General features: G+C 40.3%; 2 protein-coding genes across 2 annotated transcripts; both read left to right on the top strand.

Moving 5' to 3' along the window:
• Positions 1-1,365, top strand: LOC115779941 (fibroleukin). Its single transcript, XM_030728847.1, has 2 exons — positions 1-374; positions 1,023-1,365. Exons 1-2 carry the CDS (start codon positions 1-3, stop codon positions 1,363-1,365), a joined length of 717 nt encoding a protein of 238 aa, XP_030584707.1.
• Positions 1,366-13,709: 12,344 nt separating this feature from the next.
• gata2b (GATA binding protein 2b) lies at positions 13,710-21,375 on the top strand. The gene is made up of 6 exons (XM_030729468.1): positions 13,710-13,836; positions 14,087-14,513; positions 15,046-15,639; positions 17,364-17,509; positions 19,741-19,866; positions 20,522-21,375. The coding sequence occupies exons 2-6, from the start codon at positions 14,288-14,290 to the stop codon at positions 20,801-20,803; spliced, it is 1,374 nt and encodes a 457-aa protein (XP_030585328.1). The 5' UTR covers positions 13,710-13,836; positions 14,087-14,287; the 3' UTR covers positions 20,804-21,375.
• The last annotated feature ends 1,283 nt before the right edge of the window (positions 21,376-22,658 follow it).

Here is a 22,658-nt window from a genome sequence, read left to right as displayed (position 1 = left end):
ATGAGACAGACATACCCCCCACCCCAGTCATCTTCTTTTGGAGATGTGCATGCTATCTGTGGATCAGCAAAATCTGGGCTTTATAATATTAGATTCTCTGTTTCGGCTCAGGCTAAATGTGACATGGAGACTGCAGGTGGTGGGTGGACAGTCATCCAGAATCGGCAAGATGGCTCAGTGGACTTCAACAGAACATGGCAGGAATACAGAGAGGGCTTTGGTAATCTGCAGGGAGAGCACTGGCTGGGTAATGCAGCGCTGCATGCCCTCACCTCTACTGGCCAACACCAACTTCGCATTGAGCTGGAGGACTGGCACCAACAGAGGCGCCAAGCCACCTATAGCAACTTCAAAGTGGCCTCAGAAGCGCAGAGGTAAAGCACTCTGCACACAGACATACTTCATGCAGTCAGTGATTAAAGTTACCCGTAGATTAGGATTAGGAAGTCAGCTAATGTTTTTCCAATCAGCTTTTTGGTGTAAACTGCATGGTTACATGAACAGATGAGGTTCTGACAATTTGGAAGGATTTTGGATATTCCAGACAGGCAATTTCTGCTTTGTGTTTTTGTCTGTCTTCTTATAGTCTGGAGTGAAGAGGACTCATCAATGTTGCACCAATCAAAATGTGATTAATGTTCTGAGAGATGTGGGTTGTTTTTGTATCACTGCCAATCAGATTTGATCAAACTACATCCTGAAGCCTGAGTTAATAAATTAAAAGTTTTTTTAACCTTAAACCTCAATCTTTAGCAAAGGCAGACAATGTCTTTCCTTAATGTCTTTACTTAATGTCTTTACTTAATTCAAATAACCATCTCACTTTTATGCAGGAGAGTTAGTAGATTTGTGTACGCAGAACTCTTTACTGAGGGTTTTCATTATCACCCATTCACTGCCTTTGTCACCTTGCCAGGGCAGTAAAATAAGTATAAAACATATTTTTACTCAGCTCATAACATATAACACATATAAAAACAAGAAAAAAAAAACATCTCGAACGCTGTCTCTCTGTCTTCCAGGTATCGCCTGACAGCACGGGAATATTCTGGTGATGCAGGTAATGCACTGAGCTATAGTAAGCGCTACAACCATGATGGCAGGTCCTTCAGCTCTTCTGACCGAGACCACGACCGTTATGCATCTGGGAGTTGTGGTCAGTACTATGGTGCAGGCTGGTGGTTTGATGCATGCCTGGCAGCTAACCTAAATGGACGATACTACCGCGGGCGGTACAGTGGGGTGACCAACGGTATCTACTGGGGAACATGGTACATCCTGACAGATGGACGTACAGGAGAACGCTACTCCTTCAAGAGGGTGGAGATGAAGACAAGACCCAAGAACTTTATGAGAACAGACTGAAGATGACAACACAGAGGGGAAAATTTGCTGTGCAGTAGACAACAGTAATAATCACACCAGACACTTTCTTTTGACTTTAGATTAGATTTATGTTTTAGACACTTATTAGCATAGCTTTCCTGTCACTTATCAGTTATATGCAGATGGCAGCTAACAGATTTAAGAAAAAATATATATAAAGAAATTATATTTAAACACTGACTAGGAGACTGTGTGAAGCTCTACTTCTGTTTATGGGCTAATTCTTGCAAAAAACCCAAACATATTACTTCATAACAGTGAAACAAAGAAATACATATTTAAAATATTGTAGAACTTGCTGTAATAAATGTCCAGATGTTTTAGCACATCAGCAACCTGCAGAATCCTATCTTATCACTAGAAAGCCCGGTTTCCTCATGCATTCACTGTTAACAGTTTAAGGAGACAAACAACCCAAAACCACACATAAAAGTGATCATTCACCACATGAATTAATACTGGTATTTTGCGTGTATCCCTGCCTGCCTATGTTCTGTGACCTATGAAGATATAAGCTGCCTGCAGCAGCTCACAGAAACCGTAGGTCAGATGAAGTCATGAGAGAAAGCTTACTCAAGTCAAGAGGTCATCGTGTCCCTGCAGATGACTCAGTTTTTATAGACACGGCTCCTAAACCTAAAACCTCATCACACTGTTATTCATGTGACAGAGTGTCTAACCACAGTCGCCTATGTTCTGCCTCCAGCTGCATTAACAGAGAGCCAAAGAGCCAAAACTCACAGTTTGATACTAAACCAAGAGCAACCCACTTTTGGAGAGCCCATTTTTCTCATCTCACCTGACTAATACTTTCCCAACACACTGACGCTAACCATCAAGCGCTTTTCTTTCTTTTTTTTCTTTTTTTGTTGGCATGCTCCAAAACCATCCTCCACCCACCTCTATAAAGACAAACACACACATACAGAAACAGTCACCTTCACCTGGTTTCTAGAGTTGGGACTCAGTGGGAGTGGTTCTGCTGCATTTGTGTTTCACAGACACTTTTTGGGAGTTAAGAGTTAGTGTGTGAGTCAGTGGGTGTGTGTCTGTCTTTGTAAACTGCTGCACCCCTTTTAGCATTGTTTGCAGTGAGCTGTCTAATATGATCATGTGACAGCACTAAGCAGCCTCTCATCTTAACACACAAACACACTGCTGTCAGACTTCCTACCTGTATTTCACATACACTACTAATGCACACACAAGGAGATGTCTGCTTTACGTAGGGACACACACACACACACACACACACACACACACACACACACACACACACACACACACTCAGTGGTTCTCTCAGCAGATAAGGAGGTGCATGATGTGCTTGGCTTCTTAAAAACAAATGGATCCCATTGTACACATCGTGGGAAGGTAATCATTGCTACACAACCACAAGCTGCTTTTCACCTTTTCCCAGTTTCACACATAGTAGTCTTGCACACACACACACACACACACACACACACACACACACACACACACACACACACACACACACACACACACACACACACACACACACACACACACCAGGCAGCTAATGACAAGCAATCAAGATCAATCACCCATAAAACCCATTATACATATCATCTTTCTAATTTAATTTGGTCTGTGTGTCTTTGTGTGTGCTGGAAACAAGGCAAGGTTGAAAGGTGTAGGCTCCATATTCTGCCCCCTGGTGGCTCCTGATTATATTGTAGAGGCTAAACAAAGCTTTGTTTCAGCTGAAGATAAAATATGTAATCTACACTGCAAGAAATTAAAACCAGGATAAAATTCTTTTGGTCTAAATTACATTTTTATCTTTAAGAGATGCTCTTGAAAGATCCTGTATTGAGATAAACATCTGAAAAGCTCAGTACTTAAATCAATTTTCATTTCATGTCATCAATAAATGGAGCACAAATTCTTTCCACCATTTTCTGTTCATTCTTGCACTCTTCTTTTTGTTTTCAATCACTTCTTCAGAGTTTGACTGACACTGTTCAGACCTTATAATTTTCTCCTTCCTTTTGATTCTGCGTACTCTGAGCTCCAACTGCTTGAAGTAAATTCAATCAGTCGTCCTGATCTAATCTTCTCTCCTCTCCTCCTTTCTGCATCCATCAGTCTTGTTGACAAGGGAGGAACAGAGGCCCAGGGTTGTGTCACCACAGTATCCTGGCACAGTGTCTGGAGTGGGGTGATAGTGGTGGTGCTGCATGGTGTGAGGGTTACGGCAGGCTCTGCCGCCCCAGGGCCGGAAGCCCAGACTGGGCAGCGGTTAGCCAGCACATCCCTTTGAGAAACACCATGCTCCTCGGAGGGAAGTTCAGATCTGTGTCATTTATTTCTGAGTGCCACAAGAAAATATCAGAATAAAAGCAGAACTCATCTTGGTAGCAGTGCGTTCACATTTCAGTGGGAGCCTCTATTTTTTTTTTTTTTAGTGGTGTGCATAAAAGATGTTTTATCAATTATCACTTGATGCAGGGAATTTTCAACAGCTCAGCTGGTCACACAAACTTACAATATAATATGATCAAAAATGCCATATGGAAGGATGGCTACATGTCTGGGGTGTGTCCTGCATTTCACCCTGTGACCACTGAAATAGGCTCAAGCCCCATTGTGACCCTGAATTGGAGAAGCTCTTAAGAAAATGGATGGAGGTCAAAAGTCCACAAATTACCACCATAATGAAACAAATCATATCATCTGCTTATCCAGGTAATATACATCCATAGGTCCATCCAACATTAATAATAATCAGCTTTACTCAGATGCAAGAATCAATCTTACTCTCGCTTCATATGGGCACAATATCATGTGGAAATGCAGAGTAAGTCTTTACAAAGCAGTTCATTATTTCACTCTGGAAAAAAAAAATCCTCAGATTCAGCCAAATAATAAATATAATCTCTTCAAACTCAAATCACGTTTTTAAAAAAAATGAACAAAGTTGAAGGCAGGTAATTTGTACAAACAGAGACTCACCCAGATTTAAAGGCGAGCTCTGCAGAGATCACCAACTCTATTTTTGACTACTGGAAGTGACCGAAGTTGTAGGTATGTTGTATGTTGGTGCATTTTGTTAACAGCAGATGGCAATGTTACTCAGAGCAAATCTGGAAAATAACTTTCCCTTGAGAAACTGCGCAGCAACAAAAGAGGCAAACACAGTGTGTACAGAAATTAAAGAACAATAATTGCATTGCACTCCGTAAGAAAATAAACAGCCGGGGACAATAGCTGTGCCAAACTTGCAGCCTGTTTACATGAGGTCTGAAGAGTAAAACTTAACTGATGCCATGTTTTTAAAGTTAATGGGAATTCTTTCAGGGGTTTTAATGCCTCATAAGTTTTTGTTTTTGTTTTTTTTTTGCCTTAAATCCATATAAGAGAACCACTGAAAGCACAAGAGCCTTGAGTTACACTCTAAACTTGAGGTTGCTGTGCCTCTTTTCAACACTGGGGGTGCCATCATTGGGACTGGAGGTCAAAGGACAAAAATCTGTTCACAGTGATATAAGTTTTTGAAATGAAGACTTTAAAACATTACAGTACATGTGTATTAATTCAGACTATGGTGTAAATAAACCTTGGGCTCAACAGCAGTGTGCAGCAGAAAATTTGGTGAGATGACAGCACGAAGGAGGTGGGAGGATGAACTTGGTGGCCTACAGTGGAAGGAACTTTTCAGTCTTTAATCTGCTCTCATAGTGATAAGCGTGTGCATGGCGGCTGTCAAGCGCAAGGAGAGGAGGAGGAAGGCTTGAGGGTGGGGAGGAAGCAGGAGCGGGTGAGGTTTGAAAGGTGTGTGAGTATAACAGGCCGTTAGAGGCTCGCCTTCCCTGACCACAGGACCACTGAGAGACAGCATGTGCCTGCTTTTAATACTGGTCCTGCTGAAAACCAGAGTAAGGCAGCGTTCCGTTTGAAACCGGAATTCACCAGAACAAGTGTATCCTGATGTGGTGAGGAGCTGAGGTGAGGAGGGGAGAGAAGGGAGGGAGGACTCAGAGGGCGCCAAGTGGCAGACCTCGCTCCATCTTTATGTATGAATCTGCACATGAAAATGGAGGTGGAGAGGTTTTGCAGGCAGGGAGAGGAGGCACTGCAGGCTGTGCTTTTCTTTTCTAACACTGACAAAAAAAATATATATATATATATATATTTTTTTTTTTTTTAAATTAAAAAAATATTTATGTGAGTAACACTCAGCATGTTTAACATCTTTTTGAGACATCAAATTATTGGTGCAGCTTGCTGGTGCACCTTTTGGACTACAATTTTTGTAGTCCAAAAGGTGATTACTTACTGACTAAAATCAATAAGATTTAAATTAAGATTATGTATTCATGATATTTAAATTTGATTCAATCACTTAGTTATCATGGTTTTGTTTTCTGATACTTTCGAACAGCAATTTTAACAATAGATGACCGCTTGCATGTCAAATGTGCTGCTCATAGCAATGAACCCTCAATTTTTTTTTAACTCAAAATAAAGCTGGTTCACTGGGTGGTGTGTATGCATTTATAAACTCACAAGCACTTTATTAGAAATGCTGCATTAACAACATGTAGGTGCTGCCTTTGCTCAGCTGCCATTTGACAGATTTGTCTATTGCACAGTCATGATGCAAATCTCCCCAGCCTCCCATATCCAGTGAGTGGGTAGGCCTTTGCCTGCTGTGCCCTCTGCAGCTCCAGTCTCTTTTTGGGAGTACGGGAGAGGAACATGGCCTCAGTATCGTGAGATATTGCTAAAAAGCAGTTTACCTCCATCAGCATTTACGTCTCATGCCATTCCATAATAATCCACATCCTATGTGAGGGTAAAACGGAGAAAAATAACAAGAGAGCAGGTGAAACGATTGAGAGTGCTGATCAGGCAGACTCTGTTTTTCGAATCAAAGGATTATCTAATCTGATAATACCTGCTGACAACTAAATTCATGCAGGCGCCCTCCAGGAGGTCAGAAGCAGCTCTTCACAATATACCAGGAAGACCTTTCACTATTAATAATCCAATAAATCCATTTAATATGCAGGCTGTATTTGTCAAATTATGAAATAAGAATACAGAAAGAGAGAAAAAGAATGAATGTCTGTGTGTCTGTGTGTGTGTGTGGGCGCGCGTGTGTGTGTGTGTGTGTGTGTGTGTGTGTCTGTAAAGTAAAGTTTAGTATGAAGGATGTGGTAAAGCAGCCCAATGGTCAGCTGTGTTTCTCTTCTCTCTGTAGCTTTCTCTCTTGAACCTGCAGAAAGTTGTGGCATAGAGACAACGCACACACACACACACACTCACACACACACGCGCACGCACACACACAGTCACTGCACTCTGATGACTTCACTGTCTTCTGCCTGAGCAGCCGCAAAAGCCACACTGAATTTCTTTAAACACTGAGATTTTTTCTTGTTATTTTGTGTGTGTATGTGCGTGCGTGCGTGCGTGCATGCTTTAGGCATCTTTTTATACAAAGACTGAGGGAGAGAGACGGATCAGATGTCTTTTTTTCATTGTTTGATGTGCGTGTGACATTAAGGATGGGTTAGCTGTGCAGAATCAGCTTAAGCAAAGCAGAAAGTCTGGGGATTTATAGTCAGAAAATCACTGAGGATCAGACACAGAATGAGCAGAGCAATGCAAAAACGCTCATGCGGTACCTAAACACACACACACACACGCACATATTCATGCAGAAGATGCAGAAATTCTACATCTGTTCCAAGGATCTCGAACCTGCGGCTCCCAGAGCCACATAACAAAAAACTAGATGAATAATTAGATGAATGGAAATGAACAATGATTATTTATTTATTGTATAATTTCATAAATGTAACAAATGGTGTCACTGTATGGAGAAGCAGCATTAAAGTTGCAGTTAAATAGGGTGTGTCACCTTCATCAAAAATGTCTCTTTTGATTGGAAATCTCACATGGAGGCCTTCATAAACTGCAAAGTCTCTGTTTTATAGATGGTGCCAAATCACTTTTCTCTGACTGCTTCTGGAGGTGAACGTCACTTGATTTATTCTGTGAAAAATTGATTGAAGTTGCCTGGCTGACTGACTGAAACAGAGCTCAACAAGGGGCATTGTTCATTTATCAGCCTCTTATTTTCTAAAATGAGGGTGTCTTTTTTTGGGGGGGGGGGGGGGGGGGGGGGATTTCTATTGGATGGATTGCTGTGAAATTTAGTTCACACATTCATGACACCCGTGACTGCTGATTTTGGCAGTTGCCTGAAGCTGAACTTGATGAACTGGCACAGAGAATGTTTGGCAACAGCTTTTAAACTTTGAATATGTTTTTTCTTATTTAGTTTAATGTCATAATTACTGAAAATGTAGACAACATTACAAGTCATGATTGAATTCAGCCTTTAGTTTTAGTAGTTTGGGCCATTTTTATCTAACCAGTTAACACTCCTCATTGAGCACACACCTTAAGATACACACTGCGCACACAAACATACACTCACACTACCTACAGGAACTGGTTTAGCACAAAGACAAAACAAAGGAATGACAAAGTGAAATTGATGAACACTCGCAGGTTGAGGGGGCGAAAAAGTTGTTATGAATTCTACAACTCCCCAGACAGCTGCAGTGAAACACAGATTGATTGACAAGTGGTTACTGACAAGGTGTTGTAAACTCTCACATCCTGCTGCTCTCTGGGCAGGAAGTGAAGTAGTGAACCTCTGACCTGTAATGACTAAGAAAAGCTACACACAGCCAAATGAAAGACCAAATAGGGATATTTAAGATGCTGAAACAGTCTTTCAGTGAGATGTATGGACAGCAGTAGTTTAGAGAGCAGGGAAGAATGGGTTAAAAAAGCTACTTTCGACCGCTCCCTTGTCACAAGGGGCCACCAGTGGGCATGTATTAGAATACATTACTGGATTAGAGTATAAATAAGAATGCATTATTGTCACCATTAAATGCTGATCCATTTTGGTAACCTTACTGCTCAGCAGCTTGTAAGGTATGAAGGACAGCAGCACAAGTGAACCAGCATTTTTACGAAGCGTAAACTGTGCATGAGGAAAAGGAACGATGACAGCTTCTCTGCTCCTTGGCATAGACCCTGTAAGTCTCTGACATTTGGGAGGATGAGTAGCTTTCTCTCAAAGCATATTGGCACATTTGTTGTTTGGATGATGGTGGTGAATGGCAAAGAGATGCAGTGATTTTGTAGGCAGTATAAATCCAACATCATCAAGCCCAAGTGCAGAGTTTTGCATTTTTAGGCCATCTCTGAGAAATACAGGTAATACACGTTCTTTTTGGCAGAATATTCTAGGATACAAAATGAGGCAGAAGCTGGATCTTTTCTATCAGGATGAACAGAACGACTCCTCTCCCCTAGGTGTCACTGTCTGCCTGATTATTTCAAAACGCAGCACAGCCTCGTCTTACCATTAGGAGTCCTCCTAAACTGCAGGCAAAAAGTTAGTCTAGCTCTAACAGGTTATTCATAAAGTTGCTGAGAGCAACTCACTGAGAGACTAAGATAAAGAATGGCTGTAATTTCATTTATTCACTTTGTCTACAGTGATTCATGAAAGTGGCGGTCACTGCACATTCAGTTCAGTAAAATCAGAAATTACTTTAAAATTTGACAGATTTTAAATAATTAATAATAATTTAAAATAATTAACTTATCCATATATATAATTATGCATAAAATCAAACAAATTTGAATGATACTAGAAGTGTAATGAAGAAAAAATTAAATGAAATGGAATTTAAGATTTCACATATATATTAGGCCTATTATTTTATTTTAATCAACCTGTTTTTACTGACGACAGAACAATTAGGCTTCAACCTTTGATGGAGTATTTATTCGTTTAATTTAAAAGTGCTCATAAATGCACCTTTAGTTGTTCGTGCATTTCCATCAGATATTGAATAACTGCACTGAACGATCAGTCACGGAAATGTGGATCTAAAAAGCACAGGAATAACTGTCGCACAGCTGCGATTTTTCAACAGTCACCTCTGAAAGGAAGAACCAGCAAAATACCAGAGACTGTTAAACCGTCGTCTCTGGTATTTTGCTGTTTATTAACTCAACCCCCCTCAAATATATATTTAAAGGTAACCAGTGAAGGGAGGTTACCTGCAGCGTTTGAAGGACCGAGGTTAAGTCTGTGTGGGACTCAAGCTGCCTCTGTCTTCTCTCAGACTTGAGCGGAACTTACAGGGTTTTACAAAGGTCCTAATACTTACTTCATTGGTAGCTTATGACCTATTTTAAACCCTACATGAAAATTTGTGAATCCAAACTATTAAATTGTTAGGAAGTCTTGCATCTTTAGATATGGCCTGTATCGTCAGTAATCGTCTTTGCCTCATCATTCAAGAGAAAGGAACCGTAACTAGACCTACAACTGTTTAGATGTATATATATTCACCACAATTATTCTGCATTATTACAGAAAAATGCAGAATAATGGTGGTGAACAAGACATAAGAAAGCCACCCTTCAACTCGGAATAAGTCCTATTAGATTATTAGAGGAACATGCAGAGAGGTTTGTTGTCTGTGGGAGGTTTTGCATCTATCAAAGTATCAGAGCAAAGGCCATCACGCTGGTGTAATATGAAAAAAAGGAGGGAAATGCTCTGTCATTGCAGGGGGAGAGGGGAGAGGGGAGGAGGAGCACTCTTGGCTGGCTTGACTTTCTGTTTGACCTTTTCGGGAAGGAGAACTAATCCTTGAATATAATAGACTGTACGATATGGAAAATGACTGCACTGTTATCTGCGTTACCCTGGAGACCATCAGCAGCACCCAGGCCTGCTGCAGCTGCCAAGTTATTAAGCATCCAGTTTGTATATATTGGAAAATACCCTTTTCCCCCCTGCATTAACCGGTCACTCCCCATGAACGCACGTTTCCTCAGTAGTTCTAACAGTACAACCAAAAGGTTTCTCCTATTCTTTGTGCCCGCATGACGGAACACTGATTTCTTATTTTTCTTTGAATGAAGCAATGAACAGTTCATGCTCTTATAAAGTGCTGTTTAAATTCCTGACATGGCAGAAACTGCATATAATGGTAGAACCGCTCTCAAGCAGTTCTCCTTTGTTGAAATTTGACTTGTGTATATTTAAACTCGTGTAAAAAGTTTCAAAATAGCATGGCCTAATTTCACTTTAAACAAGCCAGTCATTTTTATTGTGTTAATTAAATGAACAGCAGTATTCAAACCAAATGGAGTCACGTAGGATATAAGCCATGATCATGATTATTAAATAAACAAATATCAATCTCTGCTTTGTTACCAAACCGTCGCGCGGCTTAATACCTCTATCCCCTGCATTTGCCATTTGCAAATTTCCAACACGTGAAAACATTATTCAATTTTTTTTTTCTGCTTGGAAGCTGCAGCGTCTGTTTAACTCTTATCCAGTAAAATCCAAGATGAAAGAAATTAGATATCCCACAACAAAGAGCCGGAACCTCAGATGGCTCCTGCAGATAACCCAAAAATAATGGGAAGCCAAGCTGTATTTATGCCGTCAAATGCACCGAATAAAGAATTTGCACAAGCGCAACATTAAACTTATAAATAATAGCCAACATCACGATCCCTCGCGTGACCCCCCCCCCCCCCTTATCTATTTATCTATCAATCATTCTCACAGATCTGGTCCACTATAAGTGATGCATTCCCTGTATTTAATGTATTTGTTGTGCGAGTTTGAAAAGGCAGCGATAATCTGGGAGAGAGAGATAAGAAATGCCATTTATTCCGCAGCACTTTGGAGCCTATTTCCCGGGCCGATCAGCCTCATTCTCCCCGACACCTCCAGCAGCTCGCTGATAACGATTAGGCTATTTATTATCTTCACAAAGAACAAAGATTAGCCAGCACCGATGAAAAATTACCCCGGGATGGGCTATAATCAGGGGATCCAAGGATCCTACCACCATTGGCTTTCTCTTTCTCTCTCCTTCAGTCTCAGACGCACACATCAATATAACAAACACTTGAAAATAATTCAAAGTAAAAATGAAAGTAGAAAGTAAAAGCAATAATGATAATAATAATAATTTGTGCTTTTTGTTTGATGTATTTATGTATAACCTTTTTTTTTTTTTTTTTTTTTTTTTTGTGAGTGTGCTCGACATTTATTATGAGGGGAAACCGTTTCCTTTTCAATGGTAGCCCTATAATGAAATTCTTAGAGCTGAATCAGGGAGCGACCTCTCTCTTTCTCCTGGGCTCGTGTGAGAAAAAGAGCCGTAAATAAAAGGCTGGATAGAATTAATGTCAAATCCTAAAATGGAAGTGGATGTTCGCCGCCGATAAGGTTTTTATCGCCAGGCCAGATCAAAAGGGCTCACACTCAAAGCATGTGTATATCCACATTATCATGCTGATGAGCTCTAATACTGCACACTTGTCCCTCTGCTATGCTCTGCTTCCTTCAGTCTATACTGTGGATCTCCTAGTAATACTGCTTAAAATTAATTGTTCTGTATAGCACATAACAGTTATTTGCATTGTAGACTGATCTTTAAAAAATAAATTATATATATATATATATATATATATATATATATATATATATATATATATATATATATATATATATATATATATATATATATATATATATATATATATATATATATAGAGAGAGAGAGAGAGAGAGAGAGAGAGAGAGAGAGAGAGAGAGAGAGAGAGAGAGAGAGAGACGGGCCCATAGGTACTATATTTTACTATATTTCTATGTCTGAAGATGCTGTTCTCAGTTGACAACAGAAATACGTGCAGTTAAAGACCTAGGTGATATAGTGAGTCAGACTTAATAATTTCCTAACCTTAAACCAATAAAAAATATTTTGACGTAGATAGATAGATAGATAGATAGATAGATAGATAGATAGATAGATAGATAGATAGATAGATAGATAGATAGATAGATAGATAGATAGATAGATAGATAGATAGATAGATAGATAGATAGATAGATAGATAGATAGATAGATACTGAAAATGATAACAATGTCAATGAAAATAAATAACAGACAGTTGCTTCGACAATGCCTTTCCTTGATAGGTTCATGTGAGCAAACGAGTTTCTGCAGGAGTGAGTGCTTTTGCAGAAACAACTTCTTCAGTGAGGACATTTTAACTGTAAAACTTCCTAATCTAATCTAATCTAATCTAATCTAATCTAATCTAATCTAATCTAATCTAATCTAATCTAATCTAATTTTTAATCCACACTCTTCCCAATCTTTGCTATTCGATTGGTGCTTGTTGATCTGTTCTTCGAAATCACAGCAGGGTCAGGAGGATGTACTTGATGTATTATTAATGCTCCCAAAGTGTAAATATCAGTTGCAGTGTCCTTCCTCGAGTTCATCCGCTGGGACTACAACAGTCCGATAAACCTCTCTCTCTCTCTCTCGGTCCCTCAGTCTTGGAAAAAAGTTCACGTCCTGCTGAATCTGTTTTTTCTTCACTAAGATGCACTGACGTCAGGAAACGGCGTCAAGCAGGCGGCAACGTTGGCCGGCTGGGGCAGCGCGCGCTCCCTCTCCAATTATTGTCTGTCAATCATAGAGCGAGGAAAGGGAGGGGAGCTTTCAGGCTGTGAACGACAAAAAACAATCAGGCAGAACTATAAATAAAATCACAGTGCAGACTTCTTCATTTAAACACGCTTCATTTAAACACTGTCAGTATAGTTTCTTCATCAAAACGCTAACGTGTAAATTACTGTGTTGTGTTTTCCTGTTGCATTACTGCCTCACCTCACATTTATTTCTTTAACAGCAGCGAGCTGCGCTAATTGCCAGCAACAAAAAAAAAAAAAAAAAAAAAATGCTATACTTGGTGTACAATAAGGTGTGTTATGCGTCAGTGAAACTTTGACGCATTCGGCTTTCCAAGAAATACTGATTTGTTGCTGCTGATCTCTTCCTCATGGTTGCTGGAATCCATTAAGAGCAACGTAAGTTCAGCACAGACTGGCTGTAGGTAGGCTTTGAAAAAAAAAGTCTTTAAATTTCAGATTTATTTTAAATTCATTATATATATTATATTTTAAATATTTCTATTTGGCAAATATTGAACTACATATGACCTTGAATTTAATAAAAGTTATACAGGCATGGCCCCCGTGCAGCCAGATATTGCAATATTGCAGAAATATCTCAGTGATTTTGTGGGTGGGAGGAAGCTGCCCACGAGATTTTACGGAGGTAGTTTTTGATTGGCTGTGTCAAAGCTACATTGGAGACTCCACCCATGAGCTTAACAAGCCAGGCCCCGCGCTGTCAGCCACAGTTATATGTGTTGCTTTAACTCCCAGTGGACAGAGTTTACTTTGACAAACACAATCGTATACTGTAGAGGACCTGCAGCAGCAAACACAGACAGACAGGAGTCACTTGATCGGATACTGTGGATAAAATATTGGCAAAGGTACGGTATGTTTACCTTATTGTCACGTTAAGTAAAGCAGCCTTCTGCGCACAACAGACTGTGAATGGGTATAACGAATGATGTGGTGCTAAAATGGTATTTAATTTTTCTATCTCTGCATCACTAAATGCACCATAGGAGATGCATGCACAGGATCTGCATTTAAATGCACCGATGCTTACACACAGATACCAGGCTGGACAATACCTCTGCTTTTTAAATATTAACGTGTGATGTTTACTTGTTGCAGGTTTCCAGTGTCAAACTCGACTTGATGTTCAGGAGAGGAGAGGAGCTGAACTCGGGAGGGACGAAAACCAAAGCACTAGCTCTGTGCTGTAAATGGACAGAGTGAAAATCTCTTAAAAGGAGAAGTATTTCAAGGGTATTCTGTGCCCTTCCTACCTGGATATCCTCTGCCTTTCTGATCACGCTACAGAGAGCCACAGAGATGGATGTGGCGGCTGATCAGCCCCGCTGGATGCATCCCCACGCCGTGCTGAACGGACAACACCCAGACTCTCACCATCCCGGCCTGGGGCACAACTACATGGAGCCCACGGCGCAGCTCCTGCCTCCGGATGAGGTGGATGTTTTCTTTAATCACCTGGACTCACAAGGAAACCCATACTACCCCAACTCTGCCAGGGCCAGAGTGTCCTACAGCCAGGCGCACGGTAAGATAGAGTGAACACAGGCGTGCAACTTCAACAAATAAACCCAGAAACTCAGAAACAGTTGGCTTATCAGGAGACTATCGGAAAGAAAACAGAAAACAATTTTCTACATGTGTACTAAGTTGTTATTTGTCACAGTACTAAAAAGGCAGATGTTGAAGTGATTATTATGTCCAGGTTGTTTTGGAAAGTTTTTTTTTTTAAATTTATTTTCTAGTTTCATGTCGCCTATAAATACATCACTGACTATGAGGTATTTTCACATTAACCTAAATCTTTGTGCTTCTGTATTACATTACAGTTAGAAGGGCTTGTTCATTTTATTTTTAGATTAGACAATATAACTCACATTTGCAGAGCTCACTGTTATCACTTGTTTGTTTCAGAGAGATTATGCTACTTTATTTACATGTTTAAATCAGGCCCGTAAATCAACAAGTCTTTATTATTTCTGCGTCTAAACTTGCAACCGCCACAGTTTGAATTGGCATGTCATCGGCCTCATAATAACAAATCTACTTTTATTTCACAGCTCGATTGACGGGGACTCAAGTCTGCCGGCCTCATCTCCTTCACAGCCCGGGGATTTCGTGGCTGGACGGAGGGAAGCCTACCCTCTCGGCTCACCACCACAACGCCTGGGCCGTCAGCCCCTTCAGTAAGCCCAGCCTGCACCACCCTGGCTCTGCTTCCCCCGGCGCTCTCTCTGCCGTTTACCCGTGCAGTAGCAACTCAAACGCGGTCTCAGCATCCTCTTTAACGCCGCCGTCCCACTCCAGCACTCATCTATACACTTTCCCCCCTACACCACCCAAAGACGTATCGCCGGACCCGGGGGCTGCGTCTCCATCGTCCTCCATCACCAGAATGGACGAGAAGGATTCTATCAAATACCAAGTGTCGCTACCAGAGGGCATGAAGCTGGAGGGCTCCAGTCCGCTGAGAAGCAGCCTGGCCTCTATGAACGCCCAGCCTCCCACCACCCACCATCCCATACCGACGTATGCTCCCTACACTTTCCCAGCGGCCCACGAGTACGGCAGCAGCCTGTTCCACCCAGGCAGCCTCCTGGGCTCCTCATCCAGCTTCACTCCCAAGAACAAAGGCAAGACACGGTCCTGCACCGGTGAGTCCAACTCAAACACACACATATACACAAAATAAAATAAATTACATTTGAAAAGACAGCTGGAATTTGGATGCAAAGTCTGTGTATGGTTTACGTAACGATATTATCACAGGACTGCTGTTTTAGCGAGTCAGTTTAAATTTTACCAGCCTAAACTAAACCTAAGGGTTATTTAACTCTCAGGAAATCACAAAGCAACGTAATACATGCATTTTTTTTGTAGCAAGGTGTGTTGTGCCCTGCTGTGTAGCCTATTTTAGTTAGAAAGCAGAAAGATGGGTTTGTGTAAAGCGCGCCCTTGAATCGTTTGGCGACGTTTTTGAGCCCCCTTTAAACTCATGCACTCATTTGTTAATTGTGTTATGAACTGATTATTTCACTCTCGTTAATCATGGCCACTCAGTGCAAAAATCACACACAAACTATTAAAAGTGAAGTAGACTACGAATGCCATAGTTATTATCAACGACTGTTAATAAACCTATAAACAAAAGAAATTTAAATATTTCAAAGTACCATTAATCAACAGAACAAAACCTTAGCGAGAAGCAGATTTTGGAAGGACACTTCCCAGATATTTTACTGTCATCTACATCATAAGCTCATAAATAAATTTAATATATTAAATGTCTGATTATCTATATTGCGTGCTAATTTTACTGAGTTCCTACAGAATTTACACTGAACGCAGCCAGTCCGTTGTCATGCGCAGGCTGTGCAGCCTGCATCCTAATTTTAATATTTTGGAAATTTTGTTAGAAAAACAACTATTAAATAGGCTACTTTAAAAAAACAAAACAAAACAATATTTTCTCGGACTGAATGATGTTACAGACCGGAGCATACACTCCACAGATCTCCAACACGGGGCCACTTTGATAAATCTCTTTTGTTAATCGTGACTTTGTAATTGCCTGAGCTGGCTGCGTGAACAGTGAACTGGATCCAGCCCAGAGGTGTGAAAGGATGATCCGCAGGCGCACGGAGCCAAAAACCTCAGTATTTAGGCTAAGAGTCGCTTCTCTGTTACATAAGACATTAATACATTGTCCTGATTGTTATTCGATAACAGATCAGCTTCAAGCCCGATTGTGTTTGACCAACTTATTACCAGAGATAAAATACAGGGTAACCCAAACTGCCTTTTCTTTTTTTCTTGTGAAATATGAAGTCTTAACTGGCTTTAGCTGTATTCCTGTAACAACAATATAATTATATGGCATTTGTTAATATTTAAAATAAATAAACACACGTATTTTATTTGGTCACAGGCATTTAACTGCTTTTTTTTTTTTTTTTTTTTTTTTTTTTGTCAAGGCATATCTTTGAAGAAAAAAGACTTGGTTTTAAAGGCTTTGAAACCGAGTGTGAAATACAGATAGCTTTTTTGCACCTCTGCTAATGTAAATTGTGAGTCATTTTATTTTCCAGAGTAACACAAGGTAAACAGAATTCCTCCCTCTAAATGAAGCATCAGTTGATACAAAATGATGCACTTTAATCTTTAATACGTTTAAAATAAGTTGTCTCTAAGTTTGAACTACAATTGCTGCAAAAGCTCTAATAGCATTGAAATGAAAAGTGTCCACACACACTCGCACACATCTACACTAAAAAAAAAAAAAATTAATACAGCCTACTGGCTAAATCCATTGATCTACAATCTGTAGGTCTACATTAGGTTGCAGTTTTTACAAATGTCTATGCGTGTTCGCTTTCAGAGGGCCGTGAGTGTGTAAACTGTGGAGCTACCTCTACACCTCTGTGGAGACGTGACAGCACTGGACACTACCTGTGCAACGCCTGTGGGCTGTACCACAAGATGAATGGCCAGAACAGACCGCTCATCAAGCCTAAACGCAGGCTGGTGAGTCCACTGCTCTCTTTATATGGAAGCGAATGGCTATGTGTGTGTGTGTGTGTGTCTTTGTGTGTATGTATTGTGGAGGGTAGTAAATAAAAGGAGTGTAAGGTGAAGGGTGAGGGGCATGAGGTACAATTCCAGGAAAGTTATATTTTCCCAATCAGTTTCCAGGAATTGTGTTTCTCACTCACCTCTTGCTCCTTTAACTCAGGCTGTTTGCAGAGTGGGTCTCTGTGTGTTGTTTTGTTATCATTATTACAGCTACTTCTGATACGGTCATTGATAGCAGGACCATCATTACCATCACTCAAAACAACCCAGAGTCTTTCTGACTTTGTATAGGTCACAATCTGTCTTCACTTTGTTTTTGTGTGTGTGTGTGTGTGTGTGTGCGCACGCGCGCATGTGTGTTTTCAAATAAGCTGAAAGCACAAGGTTCAATTCTTGTGATAAAATAATCCCACTTCTTAAGCTATTAAAAGCCAAATATTACCTGATGCTGCTGTACCATGAGGGTGAAATCAAGACTGTTTTGTCTTAGCTACTGAAAGGATGACATATGGGAGATAAATTGTAAAAGTGAATCATCAGAGCAACAGATATTTCCTATTATGAACTGTTTCACAGAGAAATAGGTCAGCATTCAGCTCCATCTTTATGTCACACCCATCCTACTGATTACTGTAAAAATATTTAATGCATGTAGCCATTGCTTAACACAACTGACATAAGATAGTTTTGGTGAAGGTGAAATCTAATTTTAAGGAGGTGACAAGGATACTACTTTAAATCTGCATGCATGGCCATCATTTTTTCTACATTTATATTTCAGCCTGTGAAGTAAAGGAATATCTCTGTACCTTAAATGTATTTGTGCAACCACCTGCAGCTGCTGTGCTTGCAGCTTGTGTGCTGCAGCAGGAGGCAGCTGTGAAATGAAGACAGTATTTGCAGAGTCGACACACGTTACAGCCTAATCAACAGCGTTCAACTCTAGGCCACCACGCTTTAAACCAGGGCTATAAAAAGCTCGGATTTATATCGAAGGCGGAGGATCAATACATTAGGATCCCTTGAGGGAACGGAGATGTTCAAATACGTTGAAAGCGTATTTCTCGACAAACTAATATATATATATATATATATATATATATATATATATATATATATATATATATATATATATATATATATACCTTTTTGTCGACTCCATTAATTCGGCTATATATCACTCACGCTTTCCATATAAATGGACCTGGGCTCGCACAGCTCCGCTGCGTCTTGCGTTCTGCAGCCTTCCAGTTGTTTCCTATCCGGAAATCTGACCGGTCCAGATAAAGCAGCGGGCCAGCGCCAGCTTCCTCCTGCGGCCTCCTAACTAACTTACAGGACCAGACCTCACTTTCTAGTGGTCAGGCTTTCCGTCCACTACAGAGAAAGAAAAGCAAATTAATTTTAAAAATGAGAAGAGGGAACGGTATGGCTGCTGATGTGTGTCACAGGGCACCTCGGGCAAGTTTACTTTCACTCTGTTCACAGACAAAAAAAGGAGAGGAAAAAGTTGGGAAGCTGCTTATACAACGTGTCGAGTCCACATTTTATTTTTAGGAAATAAAATTCCATTACTGGAAAATTCAGAGTCCTGGTGCAGTTCCTTCAGTGGAAACAGGCTCAGCTATGAGTATGACGCAATCAGGTGTGGAGTATTAACGAATAATCATTTGGCTTTTAAATCTACCAGTGTACTCTATCAAGACCTATTCCTGTGACATCTTATTAATACATTTTATATCAGCCATGAATATGCTGAGGAGCTAAATCAGAATCAGTTAAATAGAGCTGCCACCATTAGTCACCAAAAAATGTAAGAATTAAAAAAAAAAAAAAAAAAAAGCAAAAATAACAAAAACTGTTTTCAGCCTCTGTCACCGTTAGCTTGTGTTTTTCCTTTTCTTCTATGTCACTGACTGTTATCACTGAATGTCATGGGACTGTTTTCTGAAAACAAGCATCTGAAAACGTCAGATGAGATGAGCATTTTTGCACTATTAATTTTTTTAGTCCAATAATTCAAATAAAAAATAATTTTGTGACTCAACAGTTGTGACCTTAATGTCACAAGGTAGTTTAAATCAATAGATTGTGAAATTAAGCCAATTCTAGATTTTGTGTACTTGCCTTACCTGCTTGTGTTGTGGGGCTCTAATCAGAACTTGATATTTATTCTTCCACAGTCTGCAGCCAGACGAGCAGGTACCTGTTGTGCTAACTGTCAGACGACCACCACCACACTCTGGAGGCGCAATGCAAATGGTGACCCGGTGTGCAACGCCTGCGGCCTCTACTATAAACTGCACAATGTAAGTTTTTGACCCCGGATCCCCAGTTTGGGCCCAGTAGACGGGAAGTGAGCAGGCAGGTTACACTGATTGCTGAGTGATAGGAGAGGCAGAAAAGAGAGAGAGAGGACAGAAAGGAGAGAGAGAGAAAGAGAGAGAGAGGGTTGGTTTACTCTCAGACACTGTTGGATTCATTGGTGTTTTCTTTCTTTGTGCTTTATTGTTTCCATGGTAGGCGTAATCCCCTTGAGAGTTACAATGGTGGGACTGTTATATAGTGGGACTACCACAAGCCCAGTCTCCATATGAATAGCATTAAGGCTCAAGGTATCAAAAAAGACTCAGTGGTCTTGGATATGCAGATTTTTTTTCTTTAAAAACAACAAAAACAATGAATTATTTATACTAATAAACAGCGGCTGTGAGACTAAAGCAATATAACTTTTGAGGGCTGTTAGTGAACTACACTGGGTGGTGCTCCTTCTTGATTACGAGCATGTGCAGTACAGTTTATTTGAGTTAATCCACCATACATGTTTATATTGCTGTAAATACTCCATAGATTGCATTAGATTGCATTGTGCATTAATTGGTATATTTCTGAATATTTTGCATTTCTGAGTGTGACCAAACTTTAACCTCATTATTCACCTCCTCACCTACCTCCTCTGCACAGGTGAACCGACCTCTGACCATGAAGAAGGAAGGAATACAGACGCGAAACCGCAAAATGTCCAACAAATCCAAAAAATGCAAACGGCCCAGCGACAGCTACGAGGAGTTTTCGAAAAGTCTGCACGACAAGAGCTCTCCCTTCAGCACTGCCTCTCTGGGTCACATGTCCATGGGCCACTTGCCGCCATTTGGCCACACTGGACACATGCTGCCTACACCCACCCCGATACACCCATCATTTAGCCACCCACACCACTCTAACATGGTAACGGCAATGGGCTGAGAGGGTGATGTGGTGTAGAGTGGTTACATGAAGTGGGATGAGGGTCTAACTAGAGGATTGTGTGTACAGTGTTACAGGCGTTTCTTCATCTTGATTGATGACGCCAGTGGTGGGTTGGAGAAAAGATGCGTGATGAGGTTCAACAATCTTTTACTCCTTATCTATAGGTACCAATATTGATGGAGGATGAATCAGCTTCCTCCCGGCCAGGCGCAGACATTCAAACAGAAAAATGTCATTGCACCTCAATCTTCTATTCCCACTGATGGCCTGGGCATCTACAGTGCAGCTTAATACGTGCGGAACAGGTTCATAGTTGCTGTGAATATTGTAAATGTGTGCAACTGAAGGGGGGCTGTCCCAGAAAGAGAAATCCCCTTCACAACTTTAAAAGAATATATGCTGGATTTTTTTTTTCTCATGGACAATTTTATGGGAATTTTCACAAACAAGAAAACAGAAAAGATTTATGAATTCTAATTTGACACTGTTTATTATAATTATTGTTATTTTAAGTAATATTGTTATCCAGATAATTTATTTTCACATTTGTTTCTCTTTTTTTGGACTATATTACCTGAATCATAATATGGATACTGTTATGCCAATTATAAATATATTTTTAGCTGAAGCGCTTTGTCTGAGGAGGTCAACATTTATACTCTTAAGAAATAAAAAACGATCAAGTTCGTCATCGTTCGTTTTTTTTTCCCTGTCAATTCAATATCAAGTATGTAAGTCTCTGAAATGACAAGAGATGCAAAAATTCACACAAATAAGCTTTCTCTTCATGAAAGTTCACTCAGTCTGAATCACAAGTACAGTAAGGCTGATTTACTTCTGTATACTAATATGATAGCTATCTTATGTTGATTATATGTACATCAGGTGATCTGCATCCTTCCTGTATTCTTGGTCCTCACTGGAGCATCATTTTACCTTCATAAGATCCACCAACACTGACGCCGATGTTTCAGTGTGGAGACTATCTTTGCATTCTTCTACTAATAACCTGTATCATATTCATCTTACAACATGCAGAGAAAGAGAGCACAAAACCCGGTGGCTGTTAAATACTGTTAATAATAAAAAAAAAAAATTAAAATACATAAACCTAGCAGTGGTGACTAAAGAAACTTATTATGTTGCACGACCATAAAGATATGATTTTTATAAACTTCTTAAATTACAAAAAAGACCACAAATACTTGTATGTCAAAGATTGTTTACACTCCATTTCTCCTTTGCTGCAAGGTGTGTTTTAGGGTCTTTATTGTTCAGGTTCCCTCTCACTGTTCTCATTACATCACAATGATTCTGCAATAACTAATTGATTATAAGGATACCTGTGTAACTGAAGAAGAAAAAATACTCCCAAAAAAGGAAAAAAGAAGGAATCATACTGCATTCCGATATCAGTGCGTCATATTAACATTATCAAAATTAATACTTTAGCTGATTGGTTCTGTTATTTGCTTTACAATACTGGCTGAGGGATTCAGTTAGAGCATCTCCTATTTCAATGAGAGTATCAATATTACATTGACCACTCTTCTTTCCTGGTCCGGTTCTGCCAGCAGCAAAGGGGAACCGGCTCTTTCAGCCTGATCCTCTGGCTGTGAGCAATGATCTAGCCTATTCTTGGTATTTTTCACTGGAAAGAACCAGTGGGTCCTTACCAGTGAAAAACAGGAGCCACCATACACTAAATGTCCATCTATCTATTTTCATGGTGGCTGGAGCCTCTCCCAGCTGCCACAGGGTGACAGGCAGGGGACACCCTGGACAGGTCACCAGTCAGTCACAGGTGAGCTGACACACAGACCATCATTCACTCATATTCACACCTACTTCC

The sequence above is a fragment of the Archocentrus centrarchus genome, chromosome 5, assembly GCF_007364275.1.
Source record: "Archocentrus centrarchus isolate MPI-CPG fArcCen1 chromosome 5, fArcCen1, whole genome shotgun sequence".
Lineage (NCBI taxonomy): Eukaryota > Metazoa > Chordata > Actinopteri > Cichliformes > Cichlidae > Archocentrus > Archocentrus centrarchus.
Note: the sequence above shows the minus strand (reverse complement) of the source record. Positions and strands in the feature narration are given on the sequence as shown.